Below are 17,700 nucleotides of genomic sequence, written 5' to 3' on the forward strand. Positions count from 1 at the left end.
GAGAGATTAGCATCACAATAAGAGTGGAATGTAGGCAGAATAGGAACTGCTGTATCTCTAGCATGTTAAGAACTGAGTGTTGATAGAGTTTATATGAGTACTTTGGAAGATATTAGTACTAAGCCATATCAGATTATCTTGTTTATTAATTTACCTCCAAAAATCTTTTGTGATTTGTTAAAAAGAAAAAAGGCGGCGAAATCGAGTTTGGGAAACCATCGCTTTTCAGTAAAAAGGAAATACCCATAGCCGGACAATTTCACGTATTTGGTTCAACATATGAGAAGGAGTGTTAGAATTTCTGGTAGACTTCAAATTAATTTTGATAATAAACTGTAATTGGTGAATTGGTGGGATGCGCCACCATCGCAAACATTCTTTGTTATCTCCAAAGTAGTTTGTTCATGGTAGAAAGGAAATATACATTAAAAAGATAATAATTGTATCCGGTTAAGGCTTCCAATGAATGGGTAGAAGTAACGCTTCTGGTCACAAAATTTGATTGAACAGATATACAAGACAACCATTGCGATTTTAGTGACATCAGTTCAAGACACTTTGAGAAATCCCCAGTATGTAAGAGGACTATAGATAAAATACGCTATTCAGCTTTAACCCTTTTCTCCCCGCTGTTTTTTCATTTAAATTAGAATCACATTTATACATTCTTTGTTGATTTATCTAAGAGTAAGAACACATTCAAATATATAAGGAAGAGGATACTAAACAATATTATAAATAGGTAATAACATTATTTAAAGGTACCTGGTTTTGAGATTATATTCACAGTGGGAATTAGTATTTAAATTTGAAATTTGCTTTCAATGACATTTTGACTTAATAGGAGCATGTTAAGTGGGTTAATACTCGAGAAACATTAGAATCTTCAAAAGCAAGATATACATTAACACAGGGTCGGAGGAGCATTGCCCCACTGCCTAAAGGCAGCAGACTGAAAATAAAATTATACTAAAACTATTTATTATCATTTTATTTTTAACTTTCTCCCAGTCCGCCAAGTCAAGGGTGGGGCCACCCTCTCTATCCCAGCATCATCAGCAGTTCACTAATAGAATATCTATTTCCAAAATATCCCCACACACAAATATCGATCCAAAAATATTGATGTAGAAAAATATAGATGTACAAAATATAGATTTTTTAAATTTCAATAAAAATGAATATTAAATATATTAAATAATAAAATTAATTTAATTTTTATTTTTAATATACATTTTAACAAATATAAAATTAATTAAAAAAATATTTAAACATACATATATAAAATGTAATATATATATCTACTTCCTTTAAAACAATTAAACTATTAATTTTAATTTAATTTATATTTTTATAAATATATAAAATGTTACAAATACATACATATATATTTACATACTTATAAAATAAAATCTAATAAAAAAAGATTATATTTAAAATTAAAAAATTAAAATATTTAATAGTCTTCAAAATTACATTTTGCACTCCATTGAGTGCAACAGTAGGGAAAGTGCTGAATAGCGGAGTCGTAAAAATTACTATACCCTCTCCAGTGGGTGCAACAGTAGGTAAAGTGTGGGATAGCGGAGGGGTAAAAAATAATATTTCCACTGGAATCAGTTCAAAATTAAAAACAAACTTATTAACACAAAAGATTTAAAAAAACAAAACATATATAAAAGTTTTAAATATTACAAAAGATAGAAACAGAATAGAATGTTAAAAAGATCTAACAAATGACTAGAAAGATTATTTTTTTTAAATCAAAAATCATTTAAAAACAAAACTATTTTAATATAGACGTTTTTCATTAAATGAACAAGTTACTTACCTTCGGTAACGCTTTTTCTGGTGGATACAGTATCTGCCTGTGGATTCCTCACCTTATGAATATCCCCTGCGCCAGCAACATTCGGAAACTTTTGTAGCAGTTCACGCCGATGAGGTCGAAGACGACGTCACAGAGGAACGGCTCCGCTCGCGACTCCGCTGACGTCACCGGCTCCAGAAGAAGACCTCGTCGGCGTGATGACTTCAGTTCCCTTTTTTCCGCGCCGTCGAAGCCAACGGATTTCGGGAATCGCTGTGGTTAACATCGTTGTTACTTTGTGTATTGTCTGGATTTTCTCTGTTCTTTCTCGAGAATGTCGACAAGGAAGTCTGGTTTCAAGCCTTGCCGTGAGTGTGGCAAGCACATGTCGATCACAGATCCACATGAGGACTGTGTGTGGTGTTTGTCATCAGACCACGACGTGGATGGCTGTTCCAGCAGCCGCAAGATGAGCACGAAGGCTCTTAGGGAACGGGAAGCGAAGCTCTTCATTTCAAAAATGAAGAAGGAGAAGAGAGGGAGAAAGAGGTCGAGGACGAGGTCGAGGTTGGCGTCGAAGTCGACTTCGGGGCATGCTGCTCGAGCCAAGAAGCATAAGAAGAAGAGAAGACACTCGTCTCGACACCATTCAGACAAGAGTTCGGCTCCGAAGTCGAAATCACCAACTCAACGCCAGAAGGACTATTTCTCCTTCTCCTGTGCCTGATTCACCTCCTGGTCCTTCATCGCCAGTGGCTTGCTTGACTCCGGGTTCACCGGTTCCGGTTCAGACTCAGACGCCGGTTCCATCTCCGGCATCATCTCCGGCTCCATCTCCGGCCCCGGTTGAAGAACTTCAAGTCCCGGGTGAGCCTGCGACGCCGTTGATTCCACCGTCGGCGCCGGTTGGCCCGAGTCCGGTGATGCCTGACCAGTACCCCGCTTTCCCTGGACCAGGTCAGGACCCCTTGCATTATTTAAATGCTATGTACTGGGTGTTTGCTAGAGCCATGTACACCACTGGTGCACCTGCGGGTCCAATGGCGTTCAATTTAGGGGTGCCGCAAGTATATCCACAGGCCCCTTTCATGCCGTTCTTTCCAACGACGCCGTCTTGGAATCTGCCAGCTGCGAGGACGTCGGCGCCGCTTCCATCCTCACCGGCTCCGGCTCGACCTCGTTCAACGCCGGCGGCTCCTGCAGATCCACGCTCGACGCCATCGGATTCGAACACTGCGCCACCGATGATACGGATTCGGTCCAGAAGGGAGGCTCAGAGGGTTGATGAGCGGAGGTACCTTCTGGAGGAAGCTGAGGAAGGAGAATTGGTTGAATCAGATGAAGTATTTGAGGAGCTTAAGGAAGCTAGTGGGTTGGATCTGTCTCCTGAGTGGGAGATTACTCCACCATCGGATGAACCCTCTAAGGATGTTGCTCCTTATCATGCAGTTATCAGGAAGGCTGCAGAATTGCTTGATCTCCAGTTGCCAACTACGGAGTTTAAATCGAACATTTTAACTGAGGTGTTACATTCTCCTACGACAGCTTCAGAGCCATTGCTTCCTTTTAATGAGGCCATTATTGACCCTGTGTTAGATGTGTGGCGTAAGCCCTTTTCTGCTCCTGCGGTCTCTAAGACGGTTGCTAGGAGATATAAGGCAGCCCCAGGGGACCCTGAGTTTTTAACGACACATCCTTCGCCTGAGAGCCTGGTGATTCAGGCAGCTTGTTCTGGAAAGTCCAAGGGTGCTTTTCCTCAGGTTCCGGGGGACAGAGGCTAAAAGGCTGGACCAATCAGCAAAAAAGGTATTTTCATCAGCCAGCATGGCCTTGAAGTCAACGAACGCCACTTGTCTTCTAGGGCGATATGTGCATGCGCTTATGGATTCGGCTAAGAAGCTGGCGCCGAAACTGTCTGAGGAGGATAGGGCTGGATTCAATGAGATCTTGACTGATGCCCAGGCGGCTGCACGCCAGGTGATCCAGAGTGGACTGGACACGGCGGATTCGGTGGCGAGGGTCATGGGATCTTCTGTCGCCACGAGAAGGAGTGCATGGTTAAGATCTTCGGAGTTCACAGGATGTGCAATCGACTCTTTTGGACCTGCCATTTGATGGATCTGGCCTGTTTGGTAAAAAGGCAGATACTGCTCTGGAGCGTTTCAAAGAGAGCAAGGCGACGGCTAAATCTCTGGGCCTGCAATCTCAGTCGAGGGGTTCTTTTAAAAGATACAGAGGGTTCGGAAGGGCAGCCTTTCGATCCTATAGACAGACGCAGCAGCAACAGCAAGGTTCCTCGTCTAGAGGTTTTAGAGGTAGAATCAGGGGTCGCACACGTGGCCGTCAGCTCTCCTCCTCCTCTTCCTCAGCCCCTCCCACCACCGCAAAGCAGCCCTAGATTTGCCATTCCGGATCATGCTGGTCCTGTGGGGGGCCGGCTTACCCATTTTCTACAAGATTGGGAATCTGTAACTACAGATCTCTGGGTTCTGGATCTTGTAGAAAATGGGCACGCCCTTCCCTTTCGGGAATTCCCTCCAAATTACCCTCCTTGTCAAGGGGCTTACTCGGAGGACCACTGTCTTCTTCTGCAGGAGGAAGTCCTGAAGCTGTTTCAAAAAGGTGCGATAGAGGTGGTTCCAGAGCAGGAGAGGGGTCAGGGATGCTATTCCCGGTATTTTCTGATTCCGAAAAAGGACGGCAGATTGCGTCCGATATTGGACCTCAGAATCTTGAACCTTTTTCTAAAACAAGAGAAGTTCAAGATGCTGACCCTTGCTCAGGTTCTTCAAGTGCTGAATCAGGAGGACTGGATGGTGTCGCTCGACTTGCTGGATGCGTATTTCCACATCCCCATCCTGAAGTCGCACAGGAAGTATCTCCGGTTTACGGTAGGGTCGCAACATTATCAGTTTGCGGTCCTCCCGTTTGGTCTTACTTCGGCACCTCGAGTCTTCACGAAGGTGATGGCAGTGGTGGCAGCCCATCTCAGAAGGTCGGGGATCTCAGTTTTCCCTTATTTGGGCGACTGGCTGATCAAGGCGGAGTCGCCAGAGAAGGTGCTACGTCATCTGCAGGATACAACTCAGCTGTTGTACAAATTGGGTTTTTCGATAAACGTGCCCAAATCTCACCTGGTGCCCTCTCAGCGCAACCTGTTCATAGGTGCGGTACTGGACACTACTGTGTGTCGAGCATTCCCTCCTCCTCAAAGGATTCTCGACATACAGGAAATGATTCCTTTATTTTACAACGGAGCGGTCGTTCCAGTTCTGAAGGTCCTTCGCCTGCTCAGTCTGTTCGCTTCCTGCATCCTGTTGGTCAACCATGCACGCTGGCACATGAGGGCGCCCCAGTGGTGCCTCCGCAAGCAGTGGTATCAGCACAAAGGGGATCTCAGGGAGTCTGTGAGGATCTCCAGAGAAGCTGCGGCGGATCTACCTTGGTGGAGTGTGGAGGGCAATCTGTCCCAAGGAAAGCCCTTCCATCTACCTCCATCGGTGGCCACGGTGATAACGGATGCATCCACTTTAGGGTGGGGTGCTCATCTGGGGGATCTGGAGATCAAGGGTCTTTGGTCTCCAGAGGAAAGGTTGCTTCATATCAACCTTCTGGAATTGCGGGCGATTCGTTTAGCACTCAAGGCCTTCCTCCCTTCCCTTCGCGGTCAGTCTGTTCAAGTCCTGACGGACAACACGACTGCGATGTGGTATGTCAACAAACAGGGAGGAGTGGGGTCTCTTTGTCTCTGCAGAGAGGCTCTGCGTCTATGGTCCTGGGCTCAGGACCATCAGATTTGTCTGATGGCAAATCATCTGGCCGGGGTGCTGAACGTGCGTGCGGACAGTCTCAGTCGGCAGTTCTCCGCCGACCACGAGTGGAGGCTCCATCCGGAGGTAGTTCGTCATGTCTTTTGGATGTGGGGAACTCCTCGGGTGGACCTGTTCGCCACTCACGAGAATGCTCACTGCCCATCATTCTGCAGTCTCCAGTATCTGATGCAGGGAGCATTGGGGGACGCGTTTCAGTTGAGTTGGGGCGCACGACTTCTTTACGAGTTTCCTCCCATACCCTGGATTCCTCGGGTTCTGAGGAAGATTCGCCAAGACCGGGCCCAAGTTATATTGATCGCCCCGGAATGGCCTAGAAGGGTGTGGTATTCAGATCTTCTCCACCTCTCCTCGTGCTCTCCGCTACGTCTCCCTCTGAGGGCAGACCTCCTCTCGCAGTCGGAGGGGCAGGTTCTACACCCCCACCTCCAGAGCTTACACCTTCATGCCTCTCCCACCTGATGTGGTAGATGTAATTTTGTCTGCCAGACGTCTTTCCACTAAATCCATATATTCCTATAGGTGGTCCAAGTTTGTACTTTGGTGTGGAGAGAGGTCAATTGATTCTTTGAAGGCTCGTCTATCTAACATCCTTCAGTTTGCCCTTTCGCTTGCCCAGCAAGGCTTTGCTGTGGCCACTGTTAAGGGTTATTTATCGGCTTGGTCGGCTTTCCTTTGCTTGCCGGATCAGCCATCATTATTCAAATCACCTATTGTTCTTCGTTTTCTCAAGGGTGTCACAAACAGGTTTCCTCCTACCCCCTTTATTGTGCCTCAATGGGACTTAAACCTTGTATTAACTTGTCTTATGGGTTTTCCCTTCGAGCCCTTACACAAGTGTCCATTGAGACTGTTGTCCTTTAAGACGGTTTTCCTCATTGCAATCACCTCGGCAAGGAGGGTAAGTGAGCTTCAAGCTCGGAGTTCGAAACCCCCATTCTTGACCATTCATGCTGAAAGAATGGTACTCAGGACCAGGGCTGCGTTTTTGCCTAAGGTGGTAACTCCTTTCCATCTGGGGCAGTCCATTACCCTTCCTTCCTTCTATCCTCCCCCTCACCCTTCCAAGGAGGAGGAGAGACTTCACCGCTTGGACCCTAAGAGGGCGGTGAGCTTCTACCTGGACAGGACAAAGGACTTCAGGGTTGATGACCAGCTCTTCGTGGGCTTTGTTGGCTGCAGGAAAGGTCGAGCGGTGCACAAGCGCACCCTTTCCAGGCGGATTGTCTTGTGCATCAAGATCTGACACTCCCTGGCTGGTAAGGAGCCTCCAGAGTGTTTGAGAGCTCATTCCACTAGAGCAAAGTCTTCCACGTCTGCTTTGTCTAGGGGTGTTCCTGTGGAGGACATTTGTAGGGCGGCAACTTGGGCCTCCCTCCACACCTTCGCAAAACATTATTGCTTAGACACTGAGGTGAGGAGGGACGGACACTTTGCGCGATCCGTCCTTCAGGACTTTCTGGTATAGAAGGGTGGACACCCTCCTCCGGGAGTGGGGACTGCTGTGGGAATCTATTCACAAGGTGAGGAATCCACTGGCAGATGTATCCATCAGAAGAACAAGTTACTTACCTTCGGTAACGCTTTTTCTGGTGGATACAGTATCTGCCTGTGGATTCCTCACTGACCCACCCGCCTCCCCGTTGTCCATCCTTCTATGCCTACTAATGCTATACCTATTAATGATGTCTCAAATGGTTTTTGTTACTGTCAAAGGCATTGTGTTATTTCTTGTGCCTTGCTACTTATTCTCCACATGGTGTGTGTTGCTTTGCTTATCATGTACTGTGTATACTGTGTATATATTTCTGTCGGTCCGTCCGAGTGCCTCGAAGGCACGGAAAAAAGGGCGGAACTGACGTCATCACACCGACGAGGTCTTCTTATGGAGCCGGTGACGTCAGCGGAGTCGCGAGCGGAGCCGTTCCTCTGTGACGTCGTCTTCGACCTCATCGGCGTGGACTGCTACAAAAGTTTCCGAATGTTGCTGGCGCAGGGGATATTCACAAGGTGAGGAATCCACTGGCAGATGCATCCATCAGAAAAATCATTATTTATTACATAAATGTAATATTTTTTATTTCCTACCCTATAAGACCACACAATTCACAACCCACATTCAATTTTTTTTTAAATGTACCGCCATAATTAACAATTAAACAAATACTAATTTTAAAAAATGTAAAACAAATAAAAATTAATTTACTCCCCAAATGTTACCCCTATTAAAACAAAACACACACAAAACACTTACCATAAATATTTATCTATTAATAAATTATTAATCAACTAATTATTAAACATAAATTACTTAACACCCTCTACCCCAATAAACACCACAACCCACACCTAAAACTAATTACACAATTTCCATAACTAATTTGACATTAATAAATATCAATTAACTTATTAATTTAAAAGAATTTACTTCCCACCCTTTAAAAATTACACAATTGTCATATTTTATTTTAAATATTAACAAAATTATTAATTATAAATAAATTACTTCCCATCCTATTCTCCTATAAACCTCACCACCCACTCCTAAAAAACTGACCATTAACATAATTAATTAAAAATAATTAATAAACCAATTAATAAATAAAATAACTCCCACAATTAACACTATGAAATATAAATTAAATACATATTAATACAAAATATTAGTACATTTATTATAATAAAATTTCTTCCCACCTTATTCCCCTATAAACCCACAACCCACACCAAAAAAATGACAATTAACATAATTGCCAATTAAAAGCCAATATTTAATAATTAATTCCCACAATTAACACTATACAATTTACATTAAATAGTAATACATAAAAAATGATGTATTATATTTAAATGACTTCCCATCCTGTTCCCCTATAAACCCACAACCCGCTCCAGAACTTAAAATCGCAAAATTTTATTAAGATAAAATTAATAACTACTACAAATGTAACATATATTAAAAACCAAAACTAATTCTTATACAAAAACAGATCACATACTTTTAAAATACATACTAAAATACATAACATTAAAGCATCGATATTTTAAACAACTATATTTTTTCAAAGGATATTAACGACTTTGATAGTTCCAAAAACTATGTTTCTTACCTGCAAGTCGATATTCTTGACCACGATATTCTTCCTGTCGATATTTCCCTTTCATGATATTTAAAACTCGATATTTGTGTATGTTGATATTTTAAACTCAATATTCTGTGCACAGTCGTCAGCTAGGGAGGAGGAGTGGTAGGTGCACCTTAAGTGCGCATGGCGGTTTGGCCAGATGTCTCAAATTGGCCAAACCGTCATGCGCACTTAGCATTTCTTTACCCGGCTGCGAGGTCGAGAACCAAGGCAGGCTCCCGGGCAGCCCGCTCAGGCCAATCACGATGCTGCACTCATGTGAGAGCAAGTTTTGGGTGGGGACAAGAGCAGAGAAGCATTGAGGAGGACAGAGCAAAGAGGCAGCATCTTGCAGCAGCAAGTAAGTTCTTTTACGTTGTTTTTATTACTCTCCCACCCGCCCTCAAAGTGTCATTGGCAGTAGCCGCTACTGCTTTCACATGAATACTATTAGGTGAGTGTGTATTTGGAAGTTAGTGCAGAATGCTTCAGCTAAGTTTCAATAATATCTATTCCAGGATATTAACTGTATATCTATGGTTTGTTTTGCCAAACAATGTGGATACTCGGTTTCTTTTTTCAACTGTGAACAAGTTTGTTGTATCATTTACGTAAATAGATAATTTTGCTTTTCGTTATTCCAGCCAGTGAGGATCCACGTTGACTTTGTTCTATCCCGTAAATGACGATGGAGCCACATATAAGCGTATCACTTGCATGTAAATGTCAATTTCTTTCTCGACTCTGTCCACACCCTCTGATGTGAAGCCCTACTATAATCAGGCGTACCAATGTGCAGATATTTAATTTGGGACCTTTTTAGATGGAAAAAGAGACCATTCCACAGAATGGTGTGGAAGGAGGGTAGTGAGGAATGTGTGGTTAGATATAGAGTACCCAATAGAAGAACACTACCAGAACTAAATAACATGTTGTTCTGGTGGATACTCCTAACTGCAGATTCCTCGCCTTTAGAAAACATACTAAAGCAGTATCCCCCAAGGTCAGTCTGTGGAATGCCTCAAATGAAAATGTCCTGCAGGGCCGCACATGTGAGCTGCCCTTCCTGACAAACCTTGCTGCCATGGTAATACTTTGTGAACGCGTGTAGTGAAGCTATGCTGCAGCCCGACCGATATCAAGAAAAGGCATTCCATGTGCCGAAGCACAGATAGCAGCGGTGGCCATGATACAATGGGTCCACAGTCCTTCCGAAGGCTGCTTCTTGGCCAAAGTGTAGCATATCCTAATGGAGAGGACTATCTACCTTGACAAAGTCCTTTTCTGCACCGCTTTGTCTTATTTTGCCCAGAAAATTCATAAAAAGCTGATTGTCCACCCAATGGTCTGTGGTGAGATGGATGAACAAGCTCAAGTCTCTCTTGGGGTTCAAACAATGGAGTCTCTCCTCCTCTTTCGCAAAGTTGGGGGCAGCAAAAAAGTTGGGTGAGTGATGGATTGCGCGTCATTAAAAGGACTTGCAACCTTCCGAAAAAAGGCTGCCCTGGTCCTCAATACCACTTTATTTGGGAAAAATGTGGTGTAAGACTGTTGTATCAAAAGAGCTTGGAGTTCACTCACATGACGAGCTAAAGTTATTGTGACCAGGAATGCGGTCTACAGAGTCAAGAGACGTAGAGGACAGCTGTGCCTCACTTCAAAGGGAATGCACATGAGGAAAATGAGGAAACCAAATTGAGACCCAAATGTGGCATCACAAAGGGTTTTTTAGGGGGCTGGGAGGAACACAAAAATGCCAAAGGGGCAGACAAATAACCCTTTGGTAGTGCCCACTGCAAGTCCTTGTTATGCCAGACAGCAAACAAACAAGACATCCGACAGCTTGGCCAGTCACGGGTCCGTATTGCGGGTGACAGGCCAAGCTACAAACTTGTCATGGCACCTGGCTAGTCAGACTTTGTTGAGGGACTCTTGCCAGCAAGGATGGCATGCACAACTTCAGGAGAAAGACTGAAGGCAGTCAACTGCCGCAGCTCAAAATCCAATCAAGGAGGTGCCGACTGCATAGGTTTGGGTGCAGGACACTGCCATGCTGCTGTGACAGGAGATCCTCCCAAAGTGGTAGACTGATCAGAGGACAGATGCTCATGCCAGAATATCCGGGTATCACATTCTTCTTGCCCAATCTGGAGGTACTAGGATAACTTGAGCCCAGTCGTTCCGGTTCCTCTTCCCAACTTGGGGCAGGAGTGGCACCTGTGAAAATGCAGATTAGAGTCCTGAGCTCCACTCTATCCGGAATGTGTCTCCGAGAAAAAGCATTCTTGGAAACTCTAGCATGCAAATGTTTTGACATTGCACATTCTCAAAAATGGTGAAAAGATGTAGCCAGGGTACTTCCCATTGCTGGAAGATGTTTTGTGCCACCGTGCGATGCAACATCTTTTCTTGATCCGCCAGGCACCACTGGCTAAGTTTGTCTGCCATGGTGTTCAAAGATTCAGCTCGGTGGTTCACGACGAGGGAAGAGCTATAATGCTCCAGGGACGAAGTGCCTCTTGGCACAAGACACCATCCTACCCTGCTTTTTGCAGTACCACATTGGGGTGGTGTTGTCCGCAAGAACCTAAACCAACCACCCTTTGACGGAGAGTAGGAAAGCTTTTAACACTAGTCAAATGGCCTACAACTCCAACAGGTTAATGTTAAGACATTCCTCTGCCAGAAACCAGTATCCTCAGATCGCCAATTGTAATGACGCATCTGCCACCATCATCAGCACCAGATGGGGAAGGGAGAGGGGTCTCCCACAGGTCCAACTGTGGTTGACCAGGAAGCTTTACAGCCACACTCACCGATACCAAAAACTAAGGCTGAAACATTGGGATCATATCCCGAATGTCCTGGACACGTTACGGAGGGAAGGCCCGAACTTCACTGTATCCAGGATGGCTCCAACGAAAGAAAGCCTCTGCGAAGGAAACATGTCTGACTTCAGCATGTTCGTAGTAAACCCCAGCGATGTCAGGAGGTTCACTGTTATTTGGAGGTTGTCCACAATGAACTTTGGCAATCCCGCCTTCAACTGCCAGCCGTCAAGGGGCACTGGTGGGTCCAAAATCAAAAGAGAACACAGCATATAAAAAATGCTCCAGGCCCACCTTGAACTACAAGTAGTGTCTGTGGGACTGGAGGACCGGTACATGAAAGTAGCCATCCTTCAAGTCCAAAGTCACCATCCAGTCACCTGGATCCAAGGCAGAGAAACCCTGGCTACAAGTGGGGTCTTTAATTTGTCCTTTTCCAAGAAGGTGTTCAGAGAGCAGAGATCTAAAATCTGACTAAGATTTCTGTCCTTGATCGGCACAAGGAAATTGCAAGAGTAACATCAGTCTCTATTTCGATGGCCGGAACCCTCTTTGATTCCTTTGGCCAAAGGGCCTGCACTTCTCAAACCAAGATGGGCAGGTGCTCCTCTGGAAGATGCTTTAGTGTGGGTAGAAGATACAGTGGGTCGAAAAGGAACTGCAAGGAAAGGGCTCGTTTAACTATCTGAAGGACCCACCTGTCAGATGATATATTTTGCTACCCTTGGAGGAAAGTCTGATCCTGCCTCACATACGGTGGTCAAGTGCCTCTATGGGCAAACTAAAGCAGACTCAGGGACCAGGGAAGTTTGTTGCCCCTGGTGGTCTGGACATTGTCTGCTTGACCCCCCACCTGAATGGACTGGGGTGGATGTTGCAGATGAGGTGGGCCTTGGCACTGCTCGTACGCCAAACCTCTGAAATAGTGTTGAAAGGAGCAAAATTGCTGTAGGTACAGTCATCCTGGAGTCGAGAGGCCCAAGGAGCGTGCCATGGTCTGTCTTTTTTTTTTTAATGAATTCCAGGGCTGAGTCTGCCTTCTCGCTGAAAAGATCCTTTGCATGGCATATCAAACAAAGAGGCTTGCACATCACCAGAGAAGCCTATAGACCACGTTGGTGCGGACTGCTCTGCCCAAGTAGTCATCAGTGCCCAGTCCAGAGCGGATAATACATATGGCAGCATACTTTTCATCCTTGATGGTTCGAGACAGGATTGACCGTAAATTTCTTAGGCACTGCTGGTAAGATCTCATTAACCATGTTCCATAAAGTCTTGAAATACCTCCCCAGAAAAAAGCTTGCACTGAGTGACGAGAGGGCTAGGCAGGCCAAGGAAAACATCAGTTTTGTGAATGATTTGATTCTCTTCAACACACTGGGCCTTGACAGTATTACCGCAGTCCTGTCGAGGCAGCAGACCCAAGTATGCCATCAAGCTCAAGGCTGTCTGCCTGCCGTATTTAGATGTTGCGGCTAGAGACAGAAGACTTCGCGATGGCGGTGCTTCTCTGCTGGTCAACAGTACTTGGTCGCCGTCAAGTTGTCAGTGTTGCACCGAGCCAATTTAGATGTTTCCGTTGTGCTGGCTTCCCGTTGTGCTGGCTGCAGTGTCCTGATGGGAGTGAGGTCATGGGGGTGTGGGGACAGATAAGTACTTCTTATTATCAACTCAATACACATATATGTTGTGAATCTGTCAACATGTATATGTAGGTATTGTGTTATTTTATTTACATATTGCATTGCCCACCAACAACATGAACACACTGCTGAATGAACACCCACCCCACAAAAGGCTACCTTGGATTCCAACAACAACAGTCTGGTGGAGCGTTGTGGTAAACTAGCAGCAGCACAGGAATGACATGGTCAATGGCGTTCAGGATGAAATTGGTGTCATCACCTCTTTGGAGGTTTCCCCACCACATTTGCGTCAACGGAAAGGCACTTCGTAATCTGGACAGTGGGATTCTAGGAAGGACGCCCTCCAATAGCAGCTTCAGCCTCTAACGTCGTCAAAGCAGGAACAGGAACCTGGTGGAGGCAGCGGGTCTGCAGCTCAGTTCCCTCCAGTGACCAGCTAACATCTAAATCGAGTGGGAGGACCGCCAAGGTGGGAAGACCAGTCCCGCCAAGATTTAAATCAGATGCTCTTTCTGGGGGAGTCACATGGGTTCACCCTGCTGGTGGAAACCTGGACCATCAGACATTTTGGCATAGGGTTCTGAGGCAAGAAGTCAGGGTCACCTGGCTCTGGCCTGTGGCACATGACAACCAACCTGTTCACTGGTGGAAAGTTTTAATGTGTAAACCAGGGGCATGCTAAGGTGTCAGGGTCTTTATTAAAAGTTAGTAAAGGCTCAGAGCAAGCCTGTCCAGATAGCAAAACATCCGTTAACATATTTAGTTTTAACTTCCATAACGGGCAGCTGCACGTCTAATACCTCTGCTGCCTGTGTCAAGACCACAACAATAGAAGCACAACAAAGGAGGCACTCTCTTCCATTGTACAACCCACTGGCCTCCTGTAATTCCAGGTACAGAGTGTCATCATCATAGTGTGGGCGGAAAATAATCCCCATCATCTCAATTGCCATCTCAAAAAGCTGACTGACTTAAATGTAAGTCGTAATAGAAAAGTTGGTGCGAGCGCTCAGGTGTGGCTCCTTGGTAAAGGCATGGCTCTGTCTAAGTCAGATTGATACAAGACCGGGTACATTGGTATGATTTTGGGACAGGATACAATCTAAGTCAGGCCGAGAAGAATTTGGCTCAAAGTCTGATAGGATGATTATGACGGGGTCTTACCCCAGCGCTGGCAGCATCATGGTCTGCATCAAAGTCAAAAGGACCTGCATGGATTTTGCTGCCAGACGAAGTTGGCTCTTATTTTTTAGAGGAATCAGAAACTATTTCAAGAGCCACAGAATGCACTGTGGGCAGACCCTCCAGCAGTATAACCCAATTGGAGTCCTCTGCAAACCGCTGGGCCCAAAGGTTAACCATAGGCATCTGGCAAAATGCCACAAATTCACAACATGGCCTCTTTAAAAAGTCTCTGTTGAGACATCACTGATGGCCCAGGAAACTCAAAATGCATTGCGATCAGTTGAGAAACTGGCTCCTTTGATGAGGGAGTGGGAATGAGACTGAAAGGCAACCTGGCATCCTCGCAACGTCTCTGGTGTGTAACTGTGATGAATACGGTTTGACCCACTTGTGCTTCTGCATCATTTTACCAAAAGACTTGGATCGTGAAGATGAACGGTCATGGGAAAAGGTCTGTGCCATCGACTTAAAGTTGGAGTGGGACTTCTGTGACTCCTTTCCATGTTCGGCGACATACAGCTTTGCTCCACATGCCAAGAGATACCCTTCAAATTCATAAGGGCACATGCCTCGCAGGACTTGAATTTGTGCCCTAAATCCAAACATTTGAAACACAACTCAGGAGGGCTGTCACAGAAATGTGTTCGCAACGGTCTCCATAAGATTTAAACCCTGTAGTTTTAGGCGGAGACAGTTCTCTGGCACACTGAAAAAATTATAGTTTTTAGAAAAGAACTCATCAACTCATGAGCAAAAGTGGGAGCAAGCTTCAGGTCATGCACAAATGCACGCAAAGAAAAGAACGGACGTCAATGAGCAGAGGTGGCACTTATATTTGGCTTAATCATCACTTCCAGGCAGAAAAAAGTCAATATGAAGCTGCACGGCGCCACCTACCAGAGCGAGGGAGCAAAGGTGTTTAAATCTACTAGATCCAGTTTTGCAACTAGATACATTTTAAAAGTGAGGAATCGGTGTTTAAATTATTCAGCAGATACAAAGCTGCAAAATATTGCATTGATGCTATTGACTACCACTGTATCATCATGGTAAGAAGACATGGAGTTAAGATATTTAAGTCTAAACTTCCCTTTATATGCTTTCCTTGGTGAGCTAGTGGCAGTTGATACTGTATATATAATATTTTTTTAGTTGATATTTCGACCAAATTATTCTGATATATCAGTTGCTCTACTTACCTATAATTATCAGTAATCCTGTCTCCTCCTCTGCTGTCCTATCTCGATTTCAATTAATCAACAATAAACGTATTAGTTATTCCATATCAACTGAAGCAGCATACCACAATACGATGTCTAATCTGATTCTTAAAAACAATTCACATATTGATTTAATACCCATCAATGCTTCCCAAACGGACGGGATATTCCCCTGGAGGCTGAGCAGCCTCTCCCAGGTATCGGGCTGTTTCAATTTCATTCTCTTTCCTGAAAGCTGGGAGTCCCATGGTCCAGGGAGTCGGCTCCGGGCGAATGACTGCAGATCCGATGGATACCTTATGAAAGTGATGGGGGGAAAAAAAAGCATCAACCAGTAATGAAGTAATTTCTTGAAATAAAAAGAATGTGTGAGTGAGTGTAAGTGTGCGAGTGAGTGTGAGTGAGAGACAGAGGGGGGTAGGGACAGTGAGAAAGAAAAGAGGAAAGTGATTGAGAAACACAGCAAGAAAGAGAAGGATGCACTCATCAAGAGACAGTGAAAGAGACCGAGAATAAAGCTGCATATTAAAGGAGAGGACATCTTAACATAGCATAAATGGGTGTACTAGCAAACAAATGGGCCATGCAGCCCACTACCACAATAATTTACAGTCTTCTGCATATGCAGAAACTGAAGCAGTTTGAACATGTGTATGTACAGAAGAGTGAGGCACACAACAGCTGTTTGCCAAATGCACCATTTATATTTGAGGTGACCTGCATTCCTCCCCAACATTCAAGAGCACCCTTAACACCCCCACATTGTGTGGTGCACTCTCAGACAGAACCAACCCTCATTGTGGCCTTCATGCCATCCTCAACAATAAGTGCATGGGGCTCTGTTGGACCTAAAGACCTATGGTAGCTTGGCTCAGGTAGAAAGGCCTCATTCCAGGTAACATGTCGTGCTTGCATCACACTTACTTCAGCACTCCAGCGTATCACCACTAAAAATGACACCACACCAAGGAATTTAGGAAAATTAGAAAAGCTTTATCTTCTCTTTTATCATCCTTTTTCTTTTCTTTCAGAGGAAATCCATAGGTTTTCTTTTACACCCCATAAGGGTCAAAACTTTTCAGGGTTCGTAAATTGGCAGCACTTAAATACCTTAGCCCTGGAGGATTCAATAGCGCCACCTGGTGGTCAAACATAGCACAGCAGATTTTTTTATAGCGCTTTAAATAGAGTCATTAAATATAGTGCTGCACATAACCATTTCTTAGCACTTTAAATAGAGTCATTAAATATAGCGCTGCACATAACCATTTCTTAGCATTTTAAATAGTAGTTCAACCTAGTGCAGCATATAGCAATTTCTTAGCGCATGAAAATAAATAATTAAAATTAGCGCTGCATATAGAAAGTTCCTAGCGCTCTTCATAGAGCAGTTTCACCTATCGCCACTCATAGCCAATTACTAGCGCCTTGACGAGACACTCCGTCGGGGGCGAGGTCCTTGGGCCCCAAAGTCCCTTAGCCTGGAACCCTTCAGAGGTAGGAGGTGCTGAACAAGAGGGTCCCGGGTCAGGGGGAATGTCGTTATTCACTGGGCCTTCCCAGGGGAGGGGCGAACTCTGGGCCTCTCTACGGCCTTCCGCCCGCCTCCCCCAGGGGTTACCTTCCACTTCGGCCTACTCTCGGCCCTTGCGCTGGCTTCTTCCCTCACAAGCCTTCCCTTGATCTGCGCTCCACTCGGTGGGCTCACCGGCCTCCCGGCGATGTCCGGGTCGAGGGCCTCCCCACAAGTGATGGTCCCGCGAAGTGAGTAGACGTTGAGGTGCGCCCACAGCCGCCGTTGGCAGCGCGGCCTGCGGAAGCGCAACCTCTACTTCTTCAAGAGCCGGCGGGGGCGGCGTCAGGCAGCCCGCCCCCGTCACGTGATGCGAGAGGCTGACTTCTGGGCCTAACGCGGCCTTCTCTAAATTCCGGCGGCTCCCTCACACGGAGGGCTGCACCGCTGAGGCTGCGACAGCAGCGGCGGGCCCCCGGTCTTCCCCGCGGGCCCCGGTGACCACGAGAGTGACCTTTCCGGCCCTGGGCCGCAGCGATAAGC

At 45.5% G+C, this 17,700-nt stretch overlaps 1 protein-coding gene across 3 annotated transcripts in view; it reads right to left on the bottom strand.

Moving 5' to 3' along the window:
* The window catches only part of TEP1 (telomerase associated protein 1), a 1,383,286-nt gene that overhangs the window by 1,086,009 nt on the left and 279,577 nt on the right, over nt 1–17,700 (bottom strand). For all 3 annotated transcript variants that reach the window (XR_014966740.1, XM_085618536.1, XM_085618535.1), the window contains exon 9: nt 15,783–15,940. Coding sequence is in view for 2 of the 3 variants with exons in the window: in XM_085618536.1 (XP_085474662.1) it covers nt 15,783–15,940 (158 nt within the window). In the remaining variant the exon portion in view is untranslated. The remainder of the gene's footprint in view (nt 1–15,782; nt 15,941–17,700) is intronic.

The sequence above is a fragment of the Triturus cristatus genome, chromosome 7 (genome assembly GCF_964204655.1).
Source record: "Triturus cristatus chromosome 7, aTriCri1.1, whole genome shotgun sequence".
Classification (NCBI taxonomy): Eukaryota; Metazoa; Chordata; class Amphibia; order Caudata; family Salamandridae; genus Triturus; species Triturus cristatus.